The sequence below is a fragment of the Halteromyces radiatus genome (genome assembly GCF_025201355.1).
Source record: "Halteromyces radiatus strain CBS 162.75 chromosome Unknown BX664scaffold_2, whole genome shotgun sequence".
Classification (NCBI taxonomy): domain Eukaryota; kingdom Fungi; phylum Mucoromycota; class Mucoromycetes; order Mucorales; family Cunninghamellaceae; genus Halteromyces; species Halteromyces radiatus.
Genome location: NW_026251688.1, coordinates 2,058,607 through 2,079,129, shown reverse-complemented (window position 1 = coordinate 2,079,129; position 20,523 = coordinate 2,058,607). Strand labels below are relative to the sequence as shown.

General features: G+C 33.7%; 5 protein-coding genes across 5 annotated transcripts; 2 read left to right on the top strand and 3 right to left on the bottom strand.

The window, feature by feature from the left end:
• The first annotated feature begins 854 nt into the window (after window positions 1-854).
• Window positions 855-2,312, top strand: BX664DRAFT_383299 (cyclin-domain-containing protein). The gene is made up of 2 exons (XM_051549106.1): window positions 855-1,304; window positions 1,377-2,312. Exons 1-2 carry the CDS (start codon window positions 984-986, stop codon window positions 2,130-2,132), a joined length of 1,077 nt encoding a protein of 358 aa, XP_051403162.1. The 5' UTR covers window positions 855-983; the 3' UTR covers window positions 2,133-2,312.
• Window positions 2,313-4,413: 2,101 nt separating this feature from the next.
• BX664DRAFT_325207 (uncharacterized protein) lies at window positions 4,414-6,579 on the bottom strand. The gene is made up of 8 exons (XM_051543975.1): window positions 6,398-6,579; window positions 6,152-6,256; window positions 5,966-6,066; window positions 5,730-5,877; window positions 5,359-5,624; window positions 5,146-5,275; window positions 4,924-5,089; window positions 4,414-4,841 (listed from the first exon to the last, which is right to left on the bottom strand). Exons 1-8 carry the CDS (start codon window positions 6,450-6,452, stop codon window positions 4,502-4,504), a joined length of 1,311 nt encoding a protein of 436 aa, XP_051403161.1. The 5' UTR covers window positions 6,453-6,579; the 3' UTR covers window positions 4,414-4,501.
• Window positions 6,580-7,840: 1,261 nt separating this feature from the next.
• Window positions 7,841-8,990, bottom strand: BX664DRAFT_356226 (uncharacterized protein). Its single transcript, XM_051547869.1, has 4 exons — window positions 8,782-8,990; window positions 8,585-8,713; window positions 8,327-8,502; window positions 7,841-8,191 (listed from the first exon to the last, which is right to left on the bottom strand). Exons 1-4 carry the CDS (start codon window positions 8,881-8,883, stop codon window positions 7,960-7,962), a joined length of 639 nt encoding a protein of 212 aa, XP_051403160.1. The 5' UTR covers window positions 8,884-8,990; the 3' UTR covers window positions 7,841-7,959.
• Window positions 8,991-13,631: 4,641 nt separating this feature from the next.
• Window positions 13,632-15,859, top strand: BX664DRAFT_275332 (uncharacterized protein). The gene is made up of 5 exons (XM_051541278.1): window positions 13,632-13,722; window positions 13,844-13,876; window positions 13,953-14,462; window positions 14,552-14,650; window positions 14,755-15,859. Exons 1-5 carry the CDS (start codon window positions 13,705-13,707, stop codon window positions 15,589-15,591), a joined length of 1,497 nt encoding a protein of 498 aa, XP_051403159.1. The 5' UTR covers window positions 13,632-13,704; the 3' UTR covers window positions 15,592-15,859.
• A 520-nt stretch (window positions 15,860-16,379) lies between these two features.
• Window positions 16,380-20,472, bottom strand: BX664DRAFT_325199 (P-loop containing nucleoside triphosphate hydrolase protein). The gene is made up of 6 exons (XM_051543974.1): window positions 20,401-20,472; window positions 20,122-20,337; window positions 19,998-20,023; window positions 19,487-19,926; window positions 19,121-19,412; window positions 16,380-19,020 (listed from the first exon to the last, which is right to left on the bottom strand). The coding sequence occupies exons 1-6, from the start codon at window positions 20,450-20,452 to the stop codon at window positions 16,723-16,725; spliced, it is 3,324 nt and encodes a 1,107-aa protein (XP_051403158.1). The 5' UTR covers window positions 20,453-20,472; the 3' UTR covers window positions 16,380-16,722.
• Window positions 20,473-20,523: the final 51 nt, after the last annotated feature.

The window sequence follows — 20,523 nt, the reverse complement described above, 5'->3', positions numbered from 1 at the left end:
ACAGGAAAAACATCACATACAAGAAAGGGGAGAAAGGAACGTTAATGTTTAATTTGGAATCATTGTTAAAATGGTAATCCTCCTAAGAAAAAAAAAAAAAAAAAAACCAAGACTCCTGAAACACAATTCAAATGCATGGTTGTTGTGAAACGAACAAGATTTGTTGAAAAAAGGCGTGGCGTCCTCCCCCCCTCTCTCTTTTTTCATCAAGGGTGATCATCATCATCATGTAGTTGGTGTTGTAATCTGAAAAGGATGATTACCAAAATCAAACACAATGAGATTTTTTTTTTTTTTTGGCCAGAACTGTCAGGATAGTAAATTTTTTTTTTTTGTTGTCAATAAAAATACAAAGTTCATTTTTACTTGGGCTAAAAAGAAATTATTTACATTGTGGTAGTACACAATTGGGCGTGGTTTATTGAGCGTGAGTATGTGAAGATGATAATGAAGACAAAGGATGATGATGAATCTAAACTCTTTAGGGAGAAGGAGAGAGAGAAAAAAAAGAAAAAGAGACAGAGAAAAGGGGGGAGTGAAGAAGGGACTAGAAAAGAAGTTTAGGGACTTTTTTGGGCGGAGAACTTTAAGGATTACACAAAAAAGATTGAGGACAATGAAAAAAAGTTCCGAGACCTTGGGGGGAGAAGAAAGTAGAGAAAGTCAAAAAAAAAAAAAGTTTTTTTTTTTTTTTGGGGGGGGGATGGAAGAGAAGAGGGAAAGTGTGGAAGAACAAAGTGAAAAAAAAGGGATTTCCAGTACTTGTCCAATTTAGGAAACTGAACTTTAAAGTCATTTTGAGTATAAATATAAAAACACACAAGTCAATAATTTCTTTCTTTTTTTTTTTTTTAGTTTCTTTTCTTTCTTCTTTTCATTCTTTTCATTTTTTTTTTTTGTATATAATAGATTTGATATATATATTTTTATTATTATATAAATAAAAATATATATATTTATATATTTATACCATCTCCTTTACAATGAATCCATCATCCATTCTTACCTGCACCAATACAACTCAATTAGCGGATTTTTGTGCTTTAGCTGTACCAGCCATATGGGGACCTATCAAACAACAACAACCTATGAAACGAACCATCGCATTTAAACAATTTTGTCAAAAAATAATTAAAGCAACTCAAATCTCTTGTGCTTGTGTTGTACTTGGATTATATTATATTCATCGATTACGGTCTGCTTATCCTTATATTCATGCTTCTATTGGTTCTGAAGTCCGACTATTCACCACTGCTCTTGTTTTGGCAAATAAATATTTAGATGACAATACATTTACAAACAAGGTAAAAGAAAAATAAAAAAAAAACATTATTAATTATTTATAACTTATATATATTTTTTTTAATTAATCATAGACATGGTCAGAAGTATCTAGTATCCCTGTTTTGGAATTGAACATTATGGAAATGGAATTTTTATCAGCATTACATTATAATATTCATCTACGTCATGATCACTTTTTTCAATGGGTTCAACAATGTCAACAATGGATTCCAACAAATAATATGATATTACAACCCAGATCTATCAAAGTACCAATCTCTTTTTCTGATCGTTCATCATCACCAACATCAACAACAAAAACAACTACTATAACATCATCACCATCTTCATCATTATTATTATCATCACAACAAGTATATAAACCGATTACACCATTTATGCCACCTACACCTTCTGTTTCTACTCCTAATTTGAAACGATCCTATCATGATATTGTGGATGATCATCATCAAAGCAACAAGAAACGATCAAACTATCATCCTACTAAAATGATGCCTTATACACCACCAGAATCATTTCAACCCATTCCTATGATGGATTCCTTACATCATTCATCTTATCCAACGCCTACATATACCAGCCATGACTATCCTCCGATATTACCATCATCATTATCAACATCTGTCATGAATAACATTACTACATCCACGATCAATGATTGCTGTCGTCCTATTTTAAGCTGGTCTTCTTCATCTTCTGCTTTGGCTTCTTCACGTCATCGTATTGGTTCTTCAATGTCAACTTCGGCTTTATCGGCTTCTGGTGCTGCACCTCATTACTCTACTTCTTTACTGGCAACAAGGGTACAATGTTTGGAAATTGATTAAGTGATGTGTCCCACCTGACCTTTTTTTTTATATATATATATTTCCCTTTTTATTATTCATACTAGTTAGTTATTATTATTTTTTTTTTTTGGGGGGGGGAAAACGATGATGAAAATGGAAAGGGGGAATCTCTTCCTTTTTGTCTTTCTCTCCCACCCCACCCCCTTACTTTTTTTTTTTTTGCATATCAAGTTTTTTCTTTGTGATCATCTTCTTTTTTTTTTTTATACATACATATATACATACATACATGCAACATACAATCCATCTATCTATCCATCCATAGTACATACAATCATTCATTTCATACTTATATAGTCTTATTCTCTGCATAATAAAACATTCTACATTTTGTATATACAAAAAAAAAAACCGATCAATTTTTTTTTTTTTATGAATCATGGCGGCGAATTAACTAGAAGATGACTATGAAAAAGAACAAACGGAATGTTTTTTTTTTTTATGCTAAAACGAATGTGTAATAAAAGCTGGGTTCTCATTTCGCACCTGTCAAATCACGAGCGGCATATCAAAACAGAGACACAAACACACACACATAGACACACAGTTTTACACGCAAAAGGATAATCATGAATTTTACATCTCCGTACAGGTGTTGCAAAAGAACTGAGCTTCCTTTTTTTTTTGGGGGGAGTATGATGATGAAAAGAAGGAAAGAAGATTTCCCCATTAGGATGAGTTTCATTTTTACGCCCGCATTGATGGATCTTTGAAAAAAAGGAATGATGATGATGACACCCAAATAAAGCAATTAGGGCGCGCTCTTTCTTTTGGTTGGTCCTCTCCTTCTATTTATCCATCTCCATTTTTAATCATCCTCCTCTTGAAAGGGAGAAAATAGAGGACAGGGGAAAACAAGATGAGAATGTCAACCAAGTTTTTAATAAACCTGCTGTTATGTTTTTTTTTTTTTTTTCGTGCCTTCTACAAATCATCACTTAGTTTCGGACTTGTTTCATCGTATCATGAATACTATGGATGATGAATGATTTAGAATCCCAAGTCAGACAAACGTCGCCAAGAGAAAACTAATCACCAATGATTTTCATGCCATGTTGATCGACAATTCATCAAGTTACCTAAAAAAAAAAAAATCGATTCCACGTGAGTTGCAGTACAACAACAAAAAAGCTTAAGATTTCGGTGATCCAATAAGGTTACACATCAAGCTCCCCCAATGTAAAATGGTTATGATGATTATGCAGGACTTTTTTTTTTTTTTTTCTTCTCGGGTAAATGACATGATTATACTCCGTCGACCGATCCAAGGAGAAAGGTGTATACTTAGGCGGAGCATCAACTAAGAAAATCTCTTTCTCTTTTTTTGGAAGAAGAAATGCTCTAAAAAAAAAAAAAAGAAGGAGGCTGGGTAAGCACCCTACCGACGGCACTTGAATCATCCGAACGAAAATGAATCTAACCCATCCCACCAATAAACGTTCAACAGATAAAATAACAATAACAATCAAATTCAAACATGACATGATTAAAATAGATAACAAGACATGTTTTGAAAAAAAAAAAAAAGTAATCATGATTCCATTTCTCCACCCACGTGCCAGTTGTACCCCAAGGTTGTTCATCTATCTGTGAAACTGTTGGTACTCCACTGACTCACTTGGCTGACTTGACTGATTATGTTCTAATCACACTAAAAACATTTTTAACTAACTTACTTTTTATTTAGATGATGATCAAGTTTGGAAAGGGGGGAGGACCAAATGACAAAGAAAAAAAAAAAAAAAAGAAAACAAAACTCGGTCTATTTTTTTCCCCCCAATAAAATATACCCAAATATATTTAGTGACACTTGACTTTTTTTGGGGCTCAAAGATGAATCCAAGAAAGTAGGGTTAAAGTTTCATGCATCACTTTATATTTCCTTGTCCGATCTACAACCAAAAAAAATCAAAAAAGTTATTTATATTATGTACTTATACTTGAATTGTGTATAAGGGAGAAGAAATTTGTTAGTTGGGAAAAGGAGTTTTTTTTTTTTTTTTTTTTTTTTTGTTCCAAAATGATGAGCGGATCATCCATGAATCACAAGTTTTTTTTTTTCAGTTTGAAATAATAACAAAAAAAAAAAAAAACAACAACAATTAAGTGATACGACGACTAAGGAGTGAGAGTAGGAGTTGGTCTACAACATGTCTGTGTGTTTTGAAATCAAAAAAGAAATCATAGAATTACATCATACATTGTACACATAAAATTTTTATTTTTATTATTAATGATGAACCTTTAAAGATAATGAAAATCATATTGATAATAAGAATATATTTTTTTTTATTCCAAAAAAGAAAGTGTGATACTAAAACTAAACAAAAAAAAAAAAAGTGACTAATCTATACAATCAAATCTTCAGGGTGTCTAACATAATATTCTAAACGATCCAAAAACAGTTTGGCCTTCTGATCAGGGGCACCACCTTCTAATTTCATATTCACATAGTAACCTTGTTGTTGTTGGTTGAATAAATCAGATGATCCAATGTTGTTCAGACTGACCGTACGAACTGCCGATGAAGATCGTTGTTGTCCTCCAAGATAATCTATGATATCCACCATGGTTTCTTTCTTGACCTTTCCTATACGTTGTAATTTATCTACATTCAAAGTATAAGGTTTCGATCCAACATAACTATCTGTGATAAAATCATAAGTAGGTGCTGCCAAATGGAAAATCCTATTATTATTATTTTTTTTTTTTTAGAAAAAAAAAAGTGAATATTTGAAGTTTCTTAATTTTCTATTCTTATTGATTTTACTTGAATACACCACCACTATAAGTAGAAACAGATGATTTGGTTTGTGACACAATGCCTTTGTCGCTTTGGTTGGAATTATATACCTTGCCATCATTTACTTCTTGAAGCGCTCTTCCAGCTGCCTTGCTAATCAAATCATTGAGATTGACTCTTGTACCACTTTGTTCTAAACAAAGAGTCACGTTAGTATATTTTAATGTCAGGATCATTCTTTTTCCTTACCTTTTAACGAGCTGCGAAGATTGATTAATGCATCCATGCTAACTTGGCGTTCAATGTATGTAGGAACCACAGGGGTATCTTCCTTCTTGTCTTGAATTGATTTTTTCCCATCATCAACAGGAGCAGTAGGCTGCTCTCCATATAATATAAAATAAAATAAAACGACATAAATATATATATATAATCATTCTTGCGTTCCTTTTTCTCCTTTACCTTGGCAATTTCAATTTGATCCCTTGGAGGAGCGACAGAATGTCTAGGTTTGGGCGCAGGGCGAGGAGCAATCAATCCAAGATGAGCAAGTACATCTCCCTTCAAAATACGCCCACCAGGACCAGATGCCTTGATTTGACCTACATCCTTGATATGGTGTCGCATTACCAAACTAAATACAGCAGGTGACAATGGTTTCTTGAGTTTACTTGTATCCAAATCATGATGACCCATAGGAACAACTGGTGTCACTGAGGCATTTGCTTCTAAATAAAATAAAATAAACAGGAAAGGAGAAAAGAAAAAAAAAAAAAAAGGGAGTGAGATAATTATTGATTCTTTTTTTTTTTTATTATTATTATTTGCATTACCTTTCTTTTCTTCCTTGATAGTTTGTTGTTCTTGAGCTGATGATGTATTGCTATCATCTTCAGGTATCTGTATATTGGAAATATCATCACCTTCTTCAGCCAACAGGGCAATCAAGGAATTCACGGAACCTTTCTGTCCATCTCCAAGCTATTTCCAAATAGATATATACAAGTGAATCAGTCCTTTTTCACACAAAAACATAACCATTTCCTTTTTTTTTTTTTTTAATGCTTACCACAATCTTAGCGAGAACTCCATCGTCAGGTGCTTCCACATCGATTTGAGCTTTGTCAGTTTCAAGTTCCAAAAGTACATCCCCGGCAGCAAACGATTCCCCTATACAAATACCCTATTGTTAATCATTGCATTCTCTCCCTTACCATCCTATCACTCGTATCAATCAAACTTTATCATCATTTACCTTCTTTCTTTTGCCATTTATGGATTGTGCCTTCAGTCATAGTAGGACTCATGGCAGGTAAGTTGAATCTAGTGATAGCTGCACGCGTTGCTGTGGTGTGAATACCTATGCCAATACATGTATTTCATTCAAAAGAAAAATAGTAATAACAATATCACCCAAAAAGAAAAAAAGAAAAACGTGTGTAAATATTCGTATAATATATCCCCAACATTTTTTTTTTTATTGTTATTTCTTTTGACGTACCAGCAGAGACAAGGAATTTCTTGGATGTCAGTAGAGAAGACGATAAACGAAGCATGTTGGTATGAGCAGTAGTAAATGATGTAAAAGAAGGATAAGAAAAGAATGAATCGGTCCACACTCACACACACACAATAAAGTATAGAAAAAAAAAAGGGTTGAAAATATAGACAAGGAAACAAAAGAGTAAAAATATAAGAGTTGATAAAAAAAAAAAAATCGGCGGGATATTCAAAGCAAAACCCGGGAAGAAGTGACTTTTTTTTTTTTTTTTTTTTCCTTTGGGGTCGACCTACCAATAGCATTACCTGCCTACCTATAGTAATCATCTCACTTCATTAAAAAAATGGAAATCACACATACTGAATTTCATCCTTTGTTAATATATGATGAATAGTATCTTCTTTTTTTTTTTTTAACTGAATAGTTTAGAAAAAAAAGTATGTTAGAGCAATATCCATGGAGTGATAACTAATCTTTGTTCCTGTTTTAAGCATTGGAGAAATACTAGGTCTTTTATTTGAGTCTCAAGGAATCTTAAAGTGAATATACCGTATTATGATAGCTGCCGGATGACCCTTTTTTTGCCATTTTCTACGTATGATTGACAAGCTATCTTCTTGATTCACTAACAAAAAAGGTAGCCATAGATAATATATACATCTTTTATTAATGGTGTTTATAGGGTATGATTATAGATTTAAGCTTAAAAATAGGATTTACTATATAGTGCTGTGGATTCACCATTTTTTTTTTTTTTTTTTTTTTTTTTTTTTGGGATTTTACAGCCAAAATTTTCGAACTCCTCAGCCAAACTTTGGCTGTAAAAATAAATCCTCAGGGGTCCATCAGGCAATTTTTCGAAAAATCGATGAAATGCTTTTGGTGATCATGATACGTTAGGTGACAAGATAAGCGATAAAATGAGATTAGAGGATATTTGACTACTTTTTTGAGAGGAATCCAATGATGGTAATTTTGTTGGATGATGATCACTATTGGATGAGAGATGACTGAATTGACTTTTATTTTTTAATTTACTCTATACATTGGGAGGTAAGGTATAAATTGTCATTAGGACAAATAAAAGAGAATAACTTCATCTACATCTAGTTCAAATTTGGTATAATGATGATGAGTTCTAAGCAAGTTACAAAAATATAAAGAGGTACATGTCTACCCCCATTTGATGTTATAGTGCAAAAAAAAAAAAAAAATGGCTTGACTTTTTGAAAGGGCTTTTTTTCTCGATATGGAGCAAAGTAACTGATGAAAAGCCATTATCTATTATAGTTTTTAGCAGTGCAGTCCAATGATGAACAGAGTTTGAGGTTTGAAAGGATGAGAAGAAAAATGGGATCGACTTTTACAGCCTTTTGCCTATAAAAGTCAATCACTGATTATCCATCATCATTGATCAACTATCATCTCATCATCCACCATTATTATGATTATTATTGTGAACATCACATTGTTTATTTTCAAAATGAATAATTATATATAATGAATAGATCAGAAAATATGAAAAAGTAAGATATGGAGTAAGGAACCAGAATGAAGATTATTTAAAATAAGACACCAGCCACAATAGCCATACCAGCAGCAATCAATGGAAGAGTGGATCCTTGAGTATAGAATGTCATGGCACCACTAGAAGGATTGGATGAAGGGGTAGCTTGACCATTAGATGATTCATCGACTTGGTTAGTAATCACGATTTGAGGAGCTGGCTTATCTCGAGTCGCATTGTATCCAGCGGCTTTAGGATCAGAAGTCCAATTGCTAGTACTATTCAAACTATAGACCCACAATAAAAAAAAAAAAAAAAAAAAAAAAAAAAAAAAAAAAAAAAAAAAAAAAAAAAAAAAAAAAAAAAAAGAGCATGAACAAGAGAATATACAAATAGAATTATCTTTTTTTTTTTTGCCTTACCATGTTTGTACGGTAGGGAAAAGAGCAGTGACATTAGGTTGTTGTGAAAGATCCACTTGGGGAATAGCTAAAACTACACCAAATTCTTGACGACCATCATGAGCAAGATAACCACCAGTCCAAGAGAAATCCTTCACTGTTTTATTACTGGAATCACGATAATTCACTGTTAACGTCTATTTTTTTTTTTTTAAAAAAAAGAGATCTATTAATGTATGTTCCTTTTTTTTTTTTTTTCTGTTGAATGTTATCACTTACCCAGTTTTGAACATTTTGAGGTGTGATGCCAATATTGATAGAATCAGGTGCAGTGACACTAAGACCAACAGTATCTGAACCAGAACAACCATGAGGGACAACCAAAGATGTATTCAAGACAGTATTAGGCTATGACCAAAAAAAAAAAAAAAGGGAATCAGATCCATGATCTATAAAATAGTTTGATTTATTATTACCTTGACAGTGTCATTAGAGAATTCTACATGAGCTTCTGAACCTTGGAAGAAAACAGCAGCCAAAGCAATAGTGGAAAAAGAGGAAAGACCAAGACGAACCATAATGAGTAGGTAATTAAACGATGATTATTTGAAAGAAAGAAATAATTATAAAAAAAAAAAGATCTTCTCTTTTTATAAAGAAATGAGTCTCCATCAACCACAGCAAAAATTTCTCGTTCCCAATTTGGACAGAATTGAAGATTGACCCAATCAACTCCGCGGTACCCTTTCTTTCTTTCTTTCTTTTTTTTTTTTTTTTTTATCAAACTTACATTATATGGAATTCATTCGTTTTTTATTATGTTGAATAAATAATGACACATTGATATAGATTTGAATCAAAACTACAAATCAAACCTTTCATCCTACGCGTAAAAGCTTTTTTTTTTTTGATCATATAAACATCAAAAATGACCATAAAACTTTATTTTTCATCAGTAGCCGGAGTACAAACGATTTTTTCTTGTCCTTCCATGTTGATTGGCAAATCATCATCCATAAAAGCAGCTAAAACCTCTCATCCTGCACTTTTATATCCCTGGTAAAAACAAAAAAAAAAAAAAACCTTTGTATAGTGATCTACTGATTGTTGTGCACTATGGGAACCGAGCACTTGGTAATCAGTCATCCTTTCGTAAAGAGATAAAATAAAAAAAAATGTGTTTCATCATTTCTTTTTTTTTTTTTTGTCTATACAGTGTACTTCAATACAATATAATCATAGTTGAATAAACCAAGAAAGAACGAGATCTTGCTGTGTGCACACATCATATGCATGCTATCCCAATCCAGAGACTGATGAATGTATAATTTGTATTAAATCCAGTATGGAGGAAGAAGAGTGATCCATTGTTCTTTCATCAACTCAATTTTCATATCTAGCTTTCATCTCCCAAATGTGATGTGTTGATGATGACTTGTGAGCTTATTTCTGATGATGATCATCTCTTGGATAATCAACGTTTTCTTTTTTTTTGTGTCTTGAGCACCAGTTATAATTGAATAAAATAAAAAAAAAAAGAATATGATGTTTTGTTGATTGAGAGGCGTTATACAAAAATAGGTCAGACTATACAGGATGATCACGCATGATGGTCAATATAATAAAGTAAATATGGTAGTGTGATATGATCGGATGATTGAACAATATTCCATTTGATCGGTAAAATATGCAAACCCTTTGATGATGATTCGAAATTCTCATTCATCTATCATCACACTGTATCGCTATCATCCCATCAGCCATATTCATGAAGCCTAGGCACATCATCAAACTAATATGGAGATTCAGCAATATATCAAAAGAAATACCCTTTTTTTTTCTACTATATCCTTCAAAAATAAAATAAATAATCACTCATGCATACCAGTTCTCGTTAAGGATGGTACTTGGGACTGTGTAACATTCTTCTCTGGTGGGATGGGGTGAGAAACTGTCTGTCCCATGGGAGCCCATGGGATATGCAGTAACGCATCACGGAGTTGAAAATTATGCTTAAATAAAGGTTCGTCTTTTTTTTTTTTTTGTCTTCGTTTTTTTTCTCTCTTCTTTTCCTTTTTTTTTTCTTCTTATTTTTTTAACACTCTTGATTTTTTATATTCTACAATTGTAAAACTACTAGAACTCTTTCAAAACGACTATTCTCATGTAAGTACGTAATCAGAAAGACGAAATGGCAACATTGGTAGAGATGTTTTTTATATTTTCAGGTGGTGACCAAAACGTGAACTTATATTTTTATTTTATATTCTAGTTACTAGTGTATCTCAATTCAACAATACTCCTGATGACTTTTTCAACTTTTTGGAGGCGAACCTTAACGATTTCACAAAGACTCGAACCCAGTATTCATCCATGTCAGCAATGTCAACAGAAAGCATGTCAACATCTTCAGCCATCTGCCTCATCGCTAAGAAAAGGAATTGAATCTCGCTTGGAAGTTCTTTACAAAAGTGAACTGGAATATAGAGGGACAAGAAAAAGCACGCTGCCGCCTTTACACTCATAAAACCGAAGTGTTCTGCTGGAACAGAAAAAGTACCAAGTTATTGTTGAAGCATTTGAAATCACACCATTCAACACAGTACCGACAAGAAAAAAAAAGCAGGTGACACTGGAGCTAGGGAACAATTTATTCAGCAAGTAGTCTTTTATACTATGTGGGATGTATACAGTTTTCATTACGCTACATTTTCTTTGTTTAAAAAGCATATCTAACTTATATTTTAATTTGTAGAATCCAGTCATCATTCGATAACACTGTTTTCAACCAAAAGTTACTCAAATGGATTATCAGCTCTAATCAACTATTCTTGGAAGTGGAATCGCTTACCTTTGTTGATCTTATCCAATATCTCAATCGTAGTGCTCATCTACCCAGCCGCCGCCAGCTTAGAAATGAACTCGACGTCGCTTTCGATCAAGAGATCACACGCATTAAGAACGTTATTCAAGTACAGTGTTTTTTTTTTTTTGTATAAATCAGTATTATAGCATAGGATAGTATAGATATGGTAATACAGATAGGTTAATATATGTTAAAATTTATAAAATAAAGAAAAAAATTTAATTAGCAAAGAACAAATTTAACTACTAGTGCTTGAAATGATTGGGACACTTGGGACACTTGGGACACTTGGGACACTTGGGACACTTGGGACGATTGGGACGATTGGGACGATTGGGACGATTGGGACGATTGGGATGATTGGGATGATTGGGATGATTGGGATGATTGGGATGATTGGGATGATTGGGATGATTGGGATGATTGGGATGATTGGGATGATTGGGATGATTGGGATGATTGGGATGATTGGGATGATTGGGATGATTGGGATGATTGGGATGATTGGGATGATTGGGATGATTGGGATGATTGGGATGATTGGGATGATTGGGATGATTGGGATGATTGGGATGATTGGGATGATTGGGATGATTGGGATGATTGGGATGATTGGGATGATTGGGATGATTGGGATGATTGGGATGATTGGGATGATTGGGACACTTAGGATGATTGGGATGGAGCACTTGGGGTGGGGCAAAAATGCCAACCTTACTTCTCGTTCTTATTGGCCCGGTAGTTTATCTGCCTCTCGTCCTTCTCTTTTTTTTTTTTTTTTTTTTTTTTTTTTTTTTTTAAAAAAAAAAAAAAAAAGAAAAGAGATTGATCTAGCAAACAGTGTATTTTGCACACGATGATGCCATGATGATTGAGTTTTACAGGCCAAAACTTGGCTGGGGGGAATTTGAAAATTTTGGCTGTAAAACTAAAAAATCCATCCCATTTTTTTTTCATCCCTCCAAACTTCAAATTCTCTTTCCCATTGGCTGCAATGCTAAAAAGTAGCTTAACAACGGATAATGACTTTTCATCGGTTAGCTTGCTCCATATAGAGAAAAAGCCATTTGAAAAAATCGAACCATTGTCTTCACGACTGTAAAATGAACATGAGCCACTTCCATTCTTCGCCCATTAGATGCACTATTAAAAAGTAGCTTAATAACGGATAATAGCTTTTCATTGGTTAGCTTGCTCAATGAGGAGAAAAAGCCATTTGAAAAAATCGAACCATTTTCTTTTGAGCTACAGTATGACATGAACGCATTACCTTTTTATATTTTTGTAAATCGCTCAAAAATCATCATCATTAAATCAAATTTGGACTGAACAGTGCAGGAAAATATTCTATTTTACTTGCCTTAATAACAATTTGTATCTTACCAAAGTAAATTAAAAAATAAAAATCAATTCAACAATCATCCTTCATCCAATGATGATCACCATTCAACACAACTACCATGATTAAATTCCTCTCAAAAAAAAAGTATCATCTAATCATATTTTATCGCCTGTCTTGCCGTCTACTGTAAATTGTTCGTGTGATGAAATAAAAATGTCAACTCAAATCATGTTCACGCTAAATGTACGGGGAGTTTCAATTCTTCGAAAAAAAAAAAAGAGATCGTTGACGACAGAAAAAAGCGGGAAGTTAGTTACCATTAAATCAGACATTGAGATTGTTTCACTGATAAAAGTACTTTTTTTCTCCTTACCAAGCTGATGATCACATGAAGACAGATGTCCATCATCGCGTCAGTCAACTGATCAATCATACCACCTACTTTTGCGAGCCGGAAATACCAGTTACTATCACTCTTTTTGAAAGGCAGACCGGATATGTAGATGTAGCTTTTTTTTTTTTTTTTTTTTGGATGCTCGATATCAAGGAGAAAAAAAAAAAAGATGAAAACGTAGTTTTTTTTTTCTAGCTGTAATGTAAATCGTGATAAATACGTCTTATAATATACTGTACGATATCTACAAAATAGTCCATGTCTAAAAAAAAATCCTGTTTTATACAGGAGACAGGATTCATGGATTTCATCTGATCTTGGGATGCATTGTGGTCGGGTTTTGTTTTGTTGGTCAAACAGTGGTGTAATAGGTACTACGGTTGAGTACCTCAACTTCCACTGTACCTGATTACTGTCAAGAAGATTCTTTTTTTTTTTTTTTTTGATCTCTGGGTCACACAAACTGAGCATGATTTTGACAACCATGATGTTTCAATGTCTCTAAAGCTAAAGAACTATAAGAAACGATAACAAAAGGAGTAGCATAGAGAACACAGAGCATGATTTTGAGCCAATCAGTACGCATATAATTCTAATCTCAGCTTCACTCGAGACGTCCGTACCGCGAGCCTTACAATTATCTTTTGGTTATGAGGACTTTCTTTTCTTTCTCTCTCTTTTTGTTTCTTTGTTTCTTTTTCCTTTTTTTTTTTTTTTTTTTTTTCGTTGGTTTTTCTGACCGTGTCTACTTCTCGCCTTCCTTTTGTATCGTTTTCTCCCCTCTATTTTTATACCCAATGTCAGACGAATATGATGTAAGTATAATATAAAAAAAGTGAAAACCATAATTAGTTTGATACTCTCTAAAAGATTTGGTTGGGTCAGATCAGGTCAATTCTTGCTATGACGAATATTAATCTTTTTTTTTTTGAGTAGGTCAAACGAGTATCTGGGCGGTGTTATATTGACGTAATAAAGAAAAGTAATACTTTATTTATTTATGCTTTATTCATTCTTTCTTTCTTTCTTTTTTTTTTTTTAATAGAATGAAGAATACTATCTTATTGAATGGGAAGGTTACTCCAAGTATGACAATACCTGGGAATGTAAAGCCAACTTGTTGGGCAACGATGAATTAGTACAAACTTTCTTGACCAACTATCAACAACAATATCCTGATGCTGACTTGACAACAACTGATAAAATCCTATTGAAAGACGCCTTTGATATTAGTGTTGAGCCTATTCCAAGTTTTGATACTGATCTCACTTCTACCACTACTTCTCTCAAGAGCAACAAGAAAAAAAAATCCAGAAGCAATAAGACCAACAAGAAGAAACAACGAAGAAAAAGTAGCTCAAGTGCGGAATCACCAACTACGACAATATCAGATCTCTCCTCCGTTATATCTACACCAACCTATTTGGACAGTGAAAGCTCAGATGTCAGTTTTACATCAATATCTACTCCTATTGATGATACAGAAGGTACCAAGAAGAAACGCCAAAAACTATCTCCTGTCGTTATTCCAGCCCCATCTATCATTGACTTTCCGGTAATCAAAAACAAACACACACATAAATATATCTATATCAAGCTATTTTTTTTTTCCTTCTCCTTCTAATACGTTGATTATATCTTTAGACTGTTGTAGGAAGAAGGACTATTCGTGCTGTGGTTCAAGATGAAATGGAATTGGAAGCCATACAATCAGCTTTGGAAAATTCAAAATCAAAAGCTAGTGTAAGTTATCCCAATCTATCTATCTTTTTTTTTTTTTTTTTTTTTTGGGAATATGAAACTGATCGAAATCTAATGTTGTATGAACATGTAATGTCTTTCTATAGGAAAAGGGTCACGAATTGAAGAATTTACCAAAAGAAGGCAGACAACAATTTTTGAAGGTGGACCCTCCAGTATATGTGTGTAATGATTACGACAGTAGTGTATTCCCAGAAATCTTTGTATATATCGACGACCTTATACTGCATTCAGATGTACCCGAACCTGATCCGGACTTTCTTTCTGGTTGTGAATGTGTGGGGAAATGTATCAAAGTTCGTAATAGCAAGTTTTGTCACGAAGACTCGGCCTACCGTAACAAAGGGACTCTAAAAAACAATTATCAGGGTGCTATCTACGAATGTACACAGGCATGCCAGTGTGATGAAGGTCGATGTCCTAATCGAATCGTGCAACGTGGTCGACAAGTTCCCTTGGAAATCTTCAAGACTGCCAAAAAAGGATGGGGTGTCCGATGCCTGGCTCCTATCAAGCAGAATACATTTGTGGAACAATACTTGGGTGAAGTGATTACTGAAGCTGAAGGTGTCAAACGTGGCAAGGTATATGACAAACTTGGGCTCTCCTATCTTTTCGACATGGATTTGGCTGATGGTGAAGGATTACAAAAATATGTGATTGATTCTTTTATTTGCGGAAATGCAAGTCATTTTTTTAATCATTCGTGTTCACCGAACTTGATGGTATATGGTGTATTTTATGATAGTATGGATCCAAGTTTCCATCGATTGGCCTTTTTTGCAAGACGTGATATCGCTGTTGGTGAAGAACTTACTTTTGACTATACTGGAATTTCAGACCAAAATGACGAAGTTGACAAGACTTGCAAATTCCCTTGCTTTTGTGAATCAACGAACTGTAGAGAGTGGATTCATAGATAGTTGTAGTTTATTATTCCCCCGTCGCACTCACTACTCTTTTATACCTTTTTTTTTTTTTTATTCTGATTTCTTCTACTTTTTTTTTATTGATCAATAAAGCTCTTTTAAATCAATCAAGCATCTGCTCAATATTGAGGATATTATTTTTATTGGTTAATGTGAACGGTTGGTTTTTGTTAATGATTGACCACCATGTTATTTGAAATTCATTATCGTCAATGTATATGTATATATGATCCATGATTCCGTCATCAATCAACTCCTCTCATCATCACAAGGTAATGTAGATGATCCAAGTGCATGATGATTCATCAGGTGCGTATGTGTATGATGATGATGATGATGATGATGATGATAAAGGGGTGAGGGCAGACTTGAGAAAGTCATACCCATTTTCTCTCTCTCTCTCTCTCTCTCTCTCTCTCTTTAGGAGAGACCTCATATATCATCCATGGGCCAACAAACCCGGCAGGATTTTTTTTTTTTTTTTTTTTTTGGGTTGACATATATGACCAGCCGAACATTTCAAAGCTCCATCAGTGCTCTCCTTGACTCTACGGGAGATAGGCTCTCAAGTTCGGGTAGAAATAATAATACATTGTAATATCAATTTGAGATTAAAATGATATGATAGAACGATAATCGTTGATGATATATGATGATTATTGTGGATGATAATAGTTGAGAATAATAGTGAGACTAACCTTAAATGGTCAATCTTCATTATACTTTGTAAATGGAATGGGATAAGAGATAAACCAAGGTAGACAATTTGACAAGAATAATGAGCGATAAACATATGTATATAAATCTTTATTGACAATGTACGTATAAACAATAAAATCAAAGAAAAATAATAATCAAATCTAGAAACAATATTTTGGTTGGACTACAAAACAAAAGAAGGGAGAAGGGTATGAGATATATAACTAGTATTAATATTAATGATAATAAAAAAGGGAAGGGTAATATAAAATAGACAAAAAGGGATAGTAATAATTAAATAATAACAATAATAACAATAACAATAATAATATTAATAATAATAATAAAAAAATCATTCCATGAGACAAACTATTGAATAGACAGGAATGACCAACCAACTTGATACCAAAAAAAAAAAAATTTGTCTTATCCTTCCTTAACAGATATCGATTTAATTTCTCTTGTTTCCAACTGAAGTTTGAGTGCGTCCATTTTCTTCATCAATTGTTCAATCCCATCTTGATCATCTGAAGCAGAAGATTTTCGTTGTTGTTGAGTATGATAGGCTACTTCAATCTTTTGTAACTTGGTTTGAAGTACGTATGTTTTGGATCGATGCATTTCAACTTCCTGTGTTGCATTGGCTACTCGTTGGATGATGCGATCCATCCGTTGTTGTCTGTCTTCATCATCTGTTTCCTGTTGGTTCTCATCATTCACGTCGTTGTTCATCGTTTCTGAGGTTTGTGTCAATGGTGAAGGTGGTAAGGTGGTATATCGTTGTTGTTCCAATTGTTGGAGATCAGTTTCCATTTCTGTTTCAAACCGGATACATGCATCTTGGAGTGAGTTTTGTCGATCACGTAGTTGCTGGCCCAAATCCAAGATCGCTTCTCGTTGTTCGTCCGCATATGGTGTTGATATTTGATCATCAGATGCTGTCGATTTTTCCAATTTCTCTACCCTTTGAATAGCTCCATGAATCCGTTGTAATTGAGCTCGATATTGTTGTATCATAATTTCCCCTTTGCGTCGAATATCCGATATCTCAAGAGTAATATCATTGATTCCTGAAGTTGCTATTTGTAAAGATCTAGTTGTTGTCGTCATTCCTCCCGTGCCTATACTGTCTGATGATGATGATTGTGATGATGCTGATGTCAGTGATGATGATGAGGATGTTGAACCTGTACTTATTGTCGGTCCGATACTGCTACCTTGAGAAGATTGCTGATCCATTGTGGTTGTTGTGTTGCCAGCCACTGTCCAATGCTTATATCGTTCCTTCAAAACTGCATATTCCGATTGTACATGTTCCAAAGAAGCTAAAGTTGACTTTAGAAGCGAAGATTTATTGTTGGGTAAACGACTACCATCTGAGAACATCCTTTTCCTTGCTTCATGGTTGGCGTCCACAATTGGTATGGGAATAGGCAATGTGTCTTCATCTGCAAAGCTGCTTTGTTGTTTTCGTTGTTGATGATGATGATCCTTGTCAAAATAGAGTGGTATATTGTTAGTAGTTTTCTGTTGTTGATCCAATTGGGTTCGCAGTTCCGATATTTCTTGTTGTAATTTTTCGATTTGTTGATGTAATGCCTGGCGTTCCTGAAGATAAACTGTTTCCAATGGTGGTGGTTTTTCTCCATCATCATTTGGTCGTATTCGTAAATCTGCTATTTCTTTCTCCAGTTGACTAATATGTTCGGTCTGTTGAGTCTCTTTTAGCTGATATTGCTGTAACTTGGCGGCGTACGCTGCTTCATTGTTGGCTAGTTGTTTCTCCAGATCGAGAATATAAAGTTCTGTGCTGTCATCCAATTCCTTGAATTTCATAATTCGATTTTTCAGTTCATTAAGCAATTCTTCATCTTGTACTGCGTCGTTCACTGTATGGAAAAGCTTGCCCTCTAGTTCTTCGATATATCCTTGATTTTGCTCATGCCGTTGTTCCAATTCACTGGTTAACGTTTGAAGTTCTTCAATGCGAAAATCGGCGTGGGTCAAAGCTGCTCGAGACAAAGTGAGTTGAGATTCCAAGGCAGCAGTAGTTTTTTCGTATTCTTGAATAATGGGTTCTACTGTATGTTCAAAGTTACCAGAGGATGAACTTTCACCACCATCTTTATTAATCATCATTTCGAGTTGATGTTCAATGATTCGATTGCGTTCCCTTGTAATAACAGCTTCTGTTGTTGCTTCTTCTAGTTGACGTTGTAAATCCCCAATCAATAATTGTTGTTCTTGATATATCTGATCTGCATCCCCAGTCGAAAGTCGATGCATAGATGATAAACCCAAACTGCTCCCACCTCTTGATTGTGTTTGATTTGTTGTTGATGGTGATCTACTTCGAAGTTCAGCTTTCAATTTGGTAATGGTAGCGCGTAAGAGATCCAGATTGTCCGTTGTAAGCCATTCCTCCATTTCATTCTTTTCCATCCGATTTTTAATATTACGAGCACGATTGGCATATTGAAGCGTATTGAGAGTCTCTGATATATTGTATTCCATAGGACTAACACATGCAATCATGAGAGTCATAGCACTTCCACCAAGTGAGTCTTGTAGTAACCTTGTTAATTTGGAATCACGATAAGGGATGTGAGTACTTTTTTTGGAAAGATCACCAAGAGCAGAAATAACGTTTCCCAAGGCCAAAAGTCCACCATTAATATTAATTCCTTCTTTTCGTCGATCTCCTTCTGCTGCTGTACGTTTCAACTAAAAAAAAAAAAAAAAAAAAAGAAAAAAAAGAAAATATAAATAATAAATAATTAGAACATTTTTAATATCATGATATTTTTTTTTTTTTTTGATTTACTCTTTCACTACCAGCCAAGTCGACAAAATGAAGTTTTGAAGTAGTAATGACCCATTCACCATCTTCTGTTGTAGGAGAGTCATTCATTCGTAAATTCATAGCACTGAGAGGACGAGGTTTTGATCTGGGTGAGGTTGGACTAGCTGTACGAGAAGTGGTTATACTGTTGTTTGATGAAGGTACCCATTTTTCTTGTCGAAGAGTGACAGAAAAGATAGCATGTGATCGAGAAGATTGTTCATTCATATCAGTAGATCCAGTAGCACGATTTAGAGTTCCTTGTTGAAGATACCTAAATTAAAATAATAAAATAAAAAAATAAATAAATAAACTCTATTGTTATAGATATGTGTAGATATATCCTACATTAAAACGTCATCTGTATTATTGACAGTCATTTCCTTTACACCAGTCCAATAGATTTGTCCTTTTGTATCTTCACGAATAGTAATAGCAGGTCGAGCATTGGATGGTGCATCATTTAATAAATCACGTAATTCTTCATTGTAAATTTCTACAAAAGCAACCTTGACAGAATATTTGTATTTTGAATTGTTATTGTTGTTGTTGTTATTAAAAGATGTGTAAGATATTCTTGATACTGGTCGTAAACGTCCTTTAGTTGTATTATCAAGAGATGAAGAAGAAATAGAAGTTGCTGGTGAAGTAGGTCGTATATCATTTTGGTGTAACAAATCAAATAAAAGAGCCATGGCGCGAGGTACTATTCCTTCTTGTTCAGGGTCCTGTCGACCAGTATGATGAGCTGTTCCTACTGTATAAGTTTTTCCTGAAGAAGTTTGACCCTAAATAGAAAACAATAATGAGTAAAATATATCTTTTGGTTGAGTTTGGAATTAAGTTTATTCTATTTTACATATGCAAGCATAGTAACATTGTAACCTATATATATATATATATATAAAATAAGGGGAATATATTTAGTTTGTATTAGATAAAGGAGTAATGGGTGGCAAAAAAAAAAAGATGAACTTAATTACCTTGCACGAATTTGTTGATACTTTTTTGACCTAAAGTTGTAAATATTTCAGCTTGTTGAGTTTGAGGACCAAAAACATGATCAAAAGTAAAACTTTTATTATGAGGTGGAGAGACAATAACACTATTGGAGTGAACTTGAAGAACATCGTCTTCTGTAGCGTGAGCAAACCTTGGTTGTGAACGATCTTTATCTGATAGTGGTCTTATACGTACAGCTAATAATAATAATAATAATAGATTAATATATATATATTCATTGATAATGAAAGTTGACTTACCTACTTGAACAGCTGTCAAGTTATTATTTTGTTCAAAATCTTTCAGTGACATTATATTGTAAAAAAAAAAAAAAAAAAAAAAAAAAGAACAAAAGAAAGGAGAAAAATGAGGAGAAAAAAAAA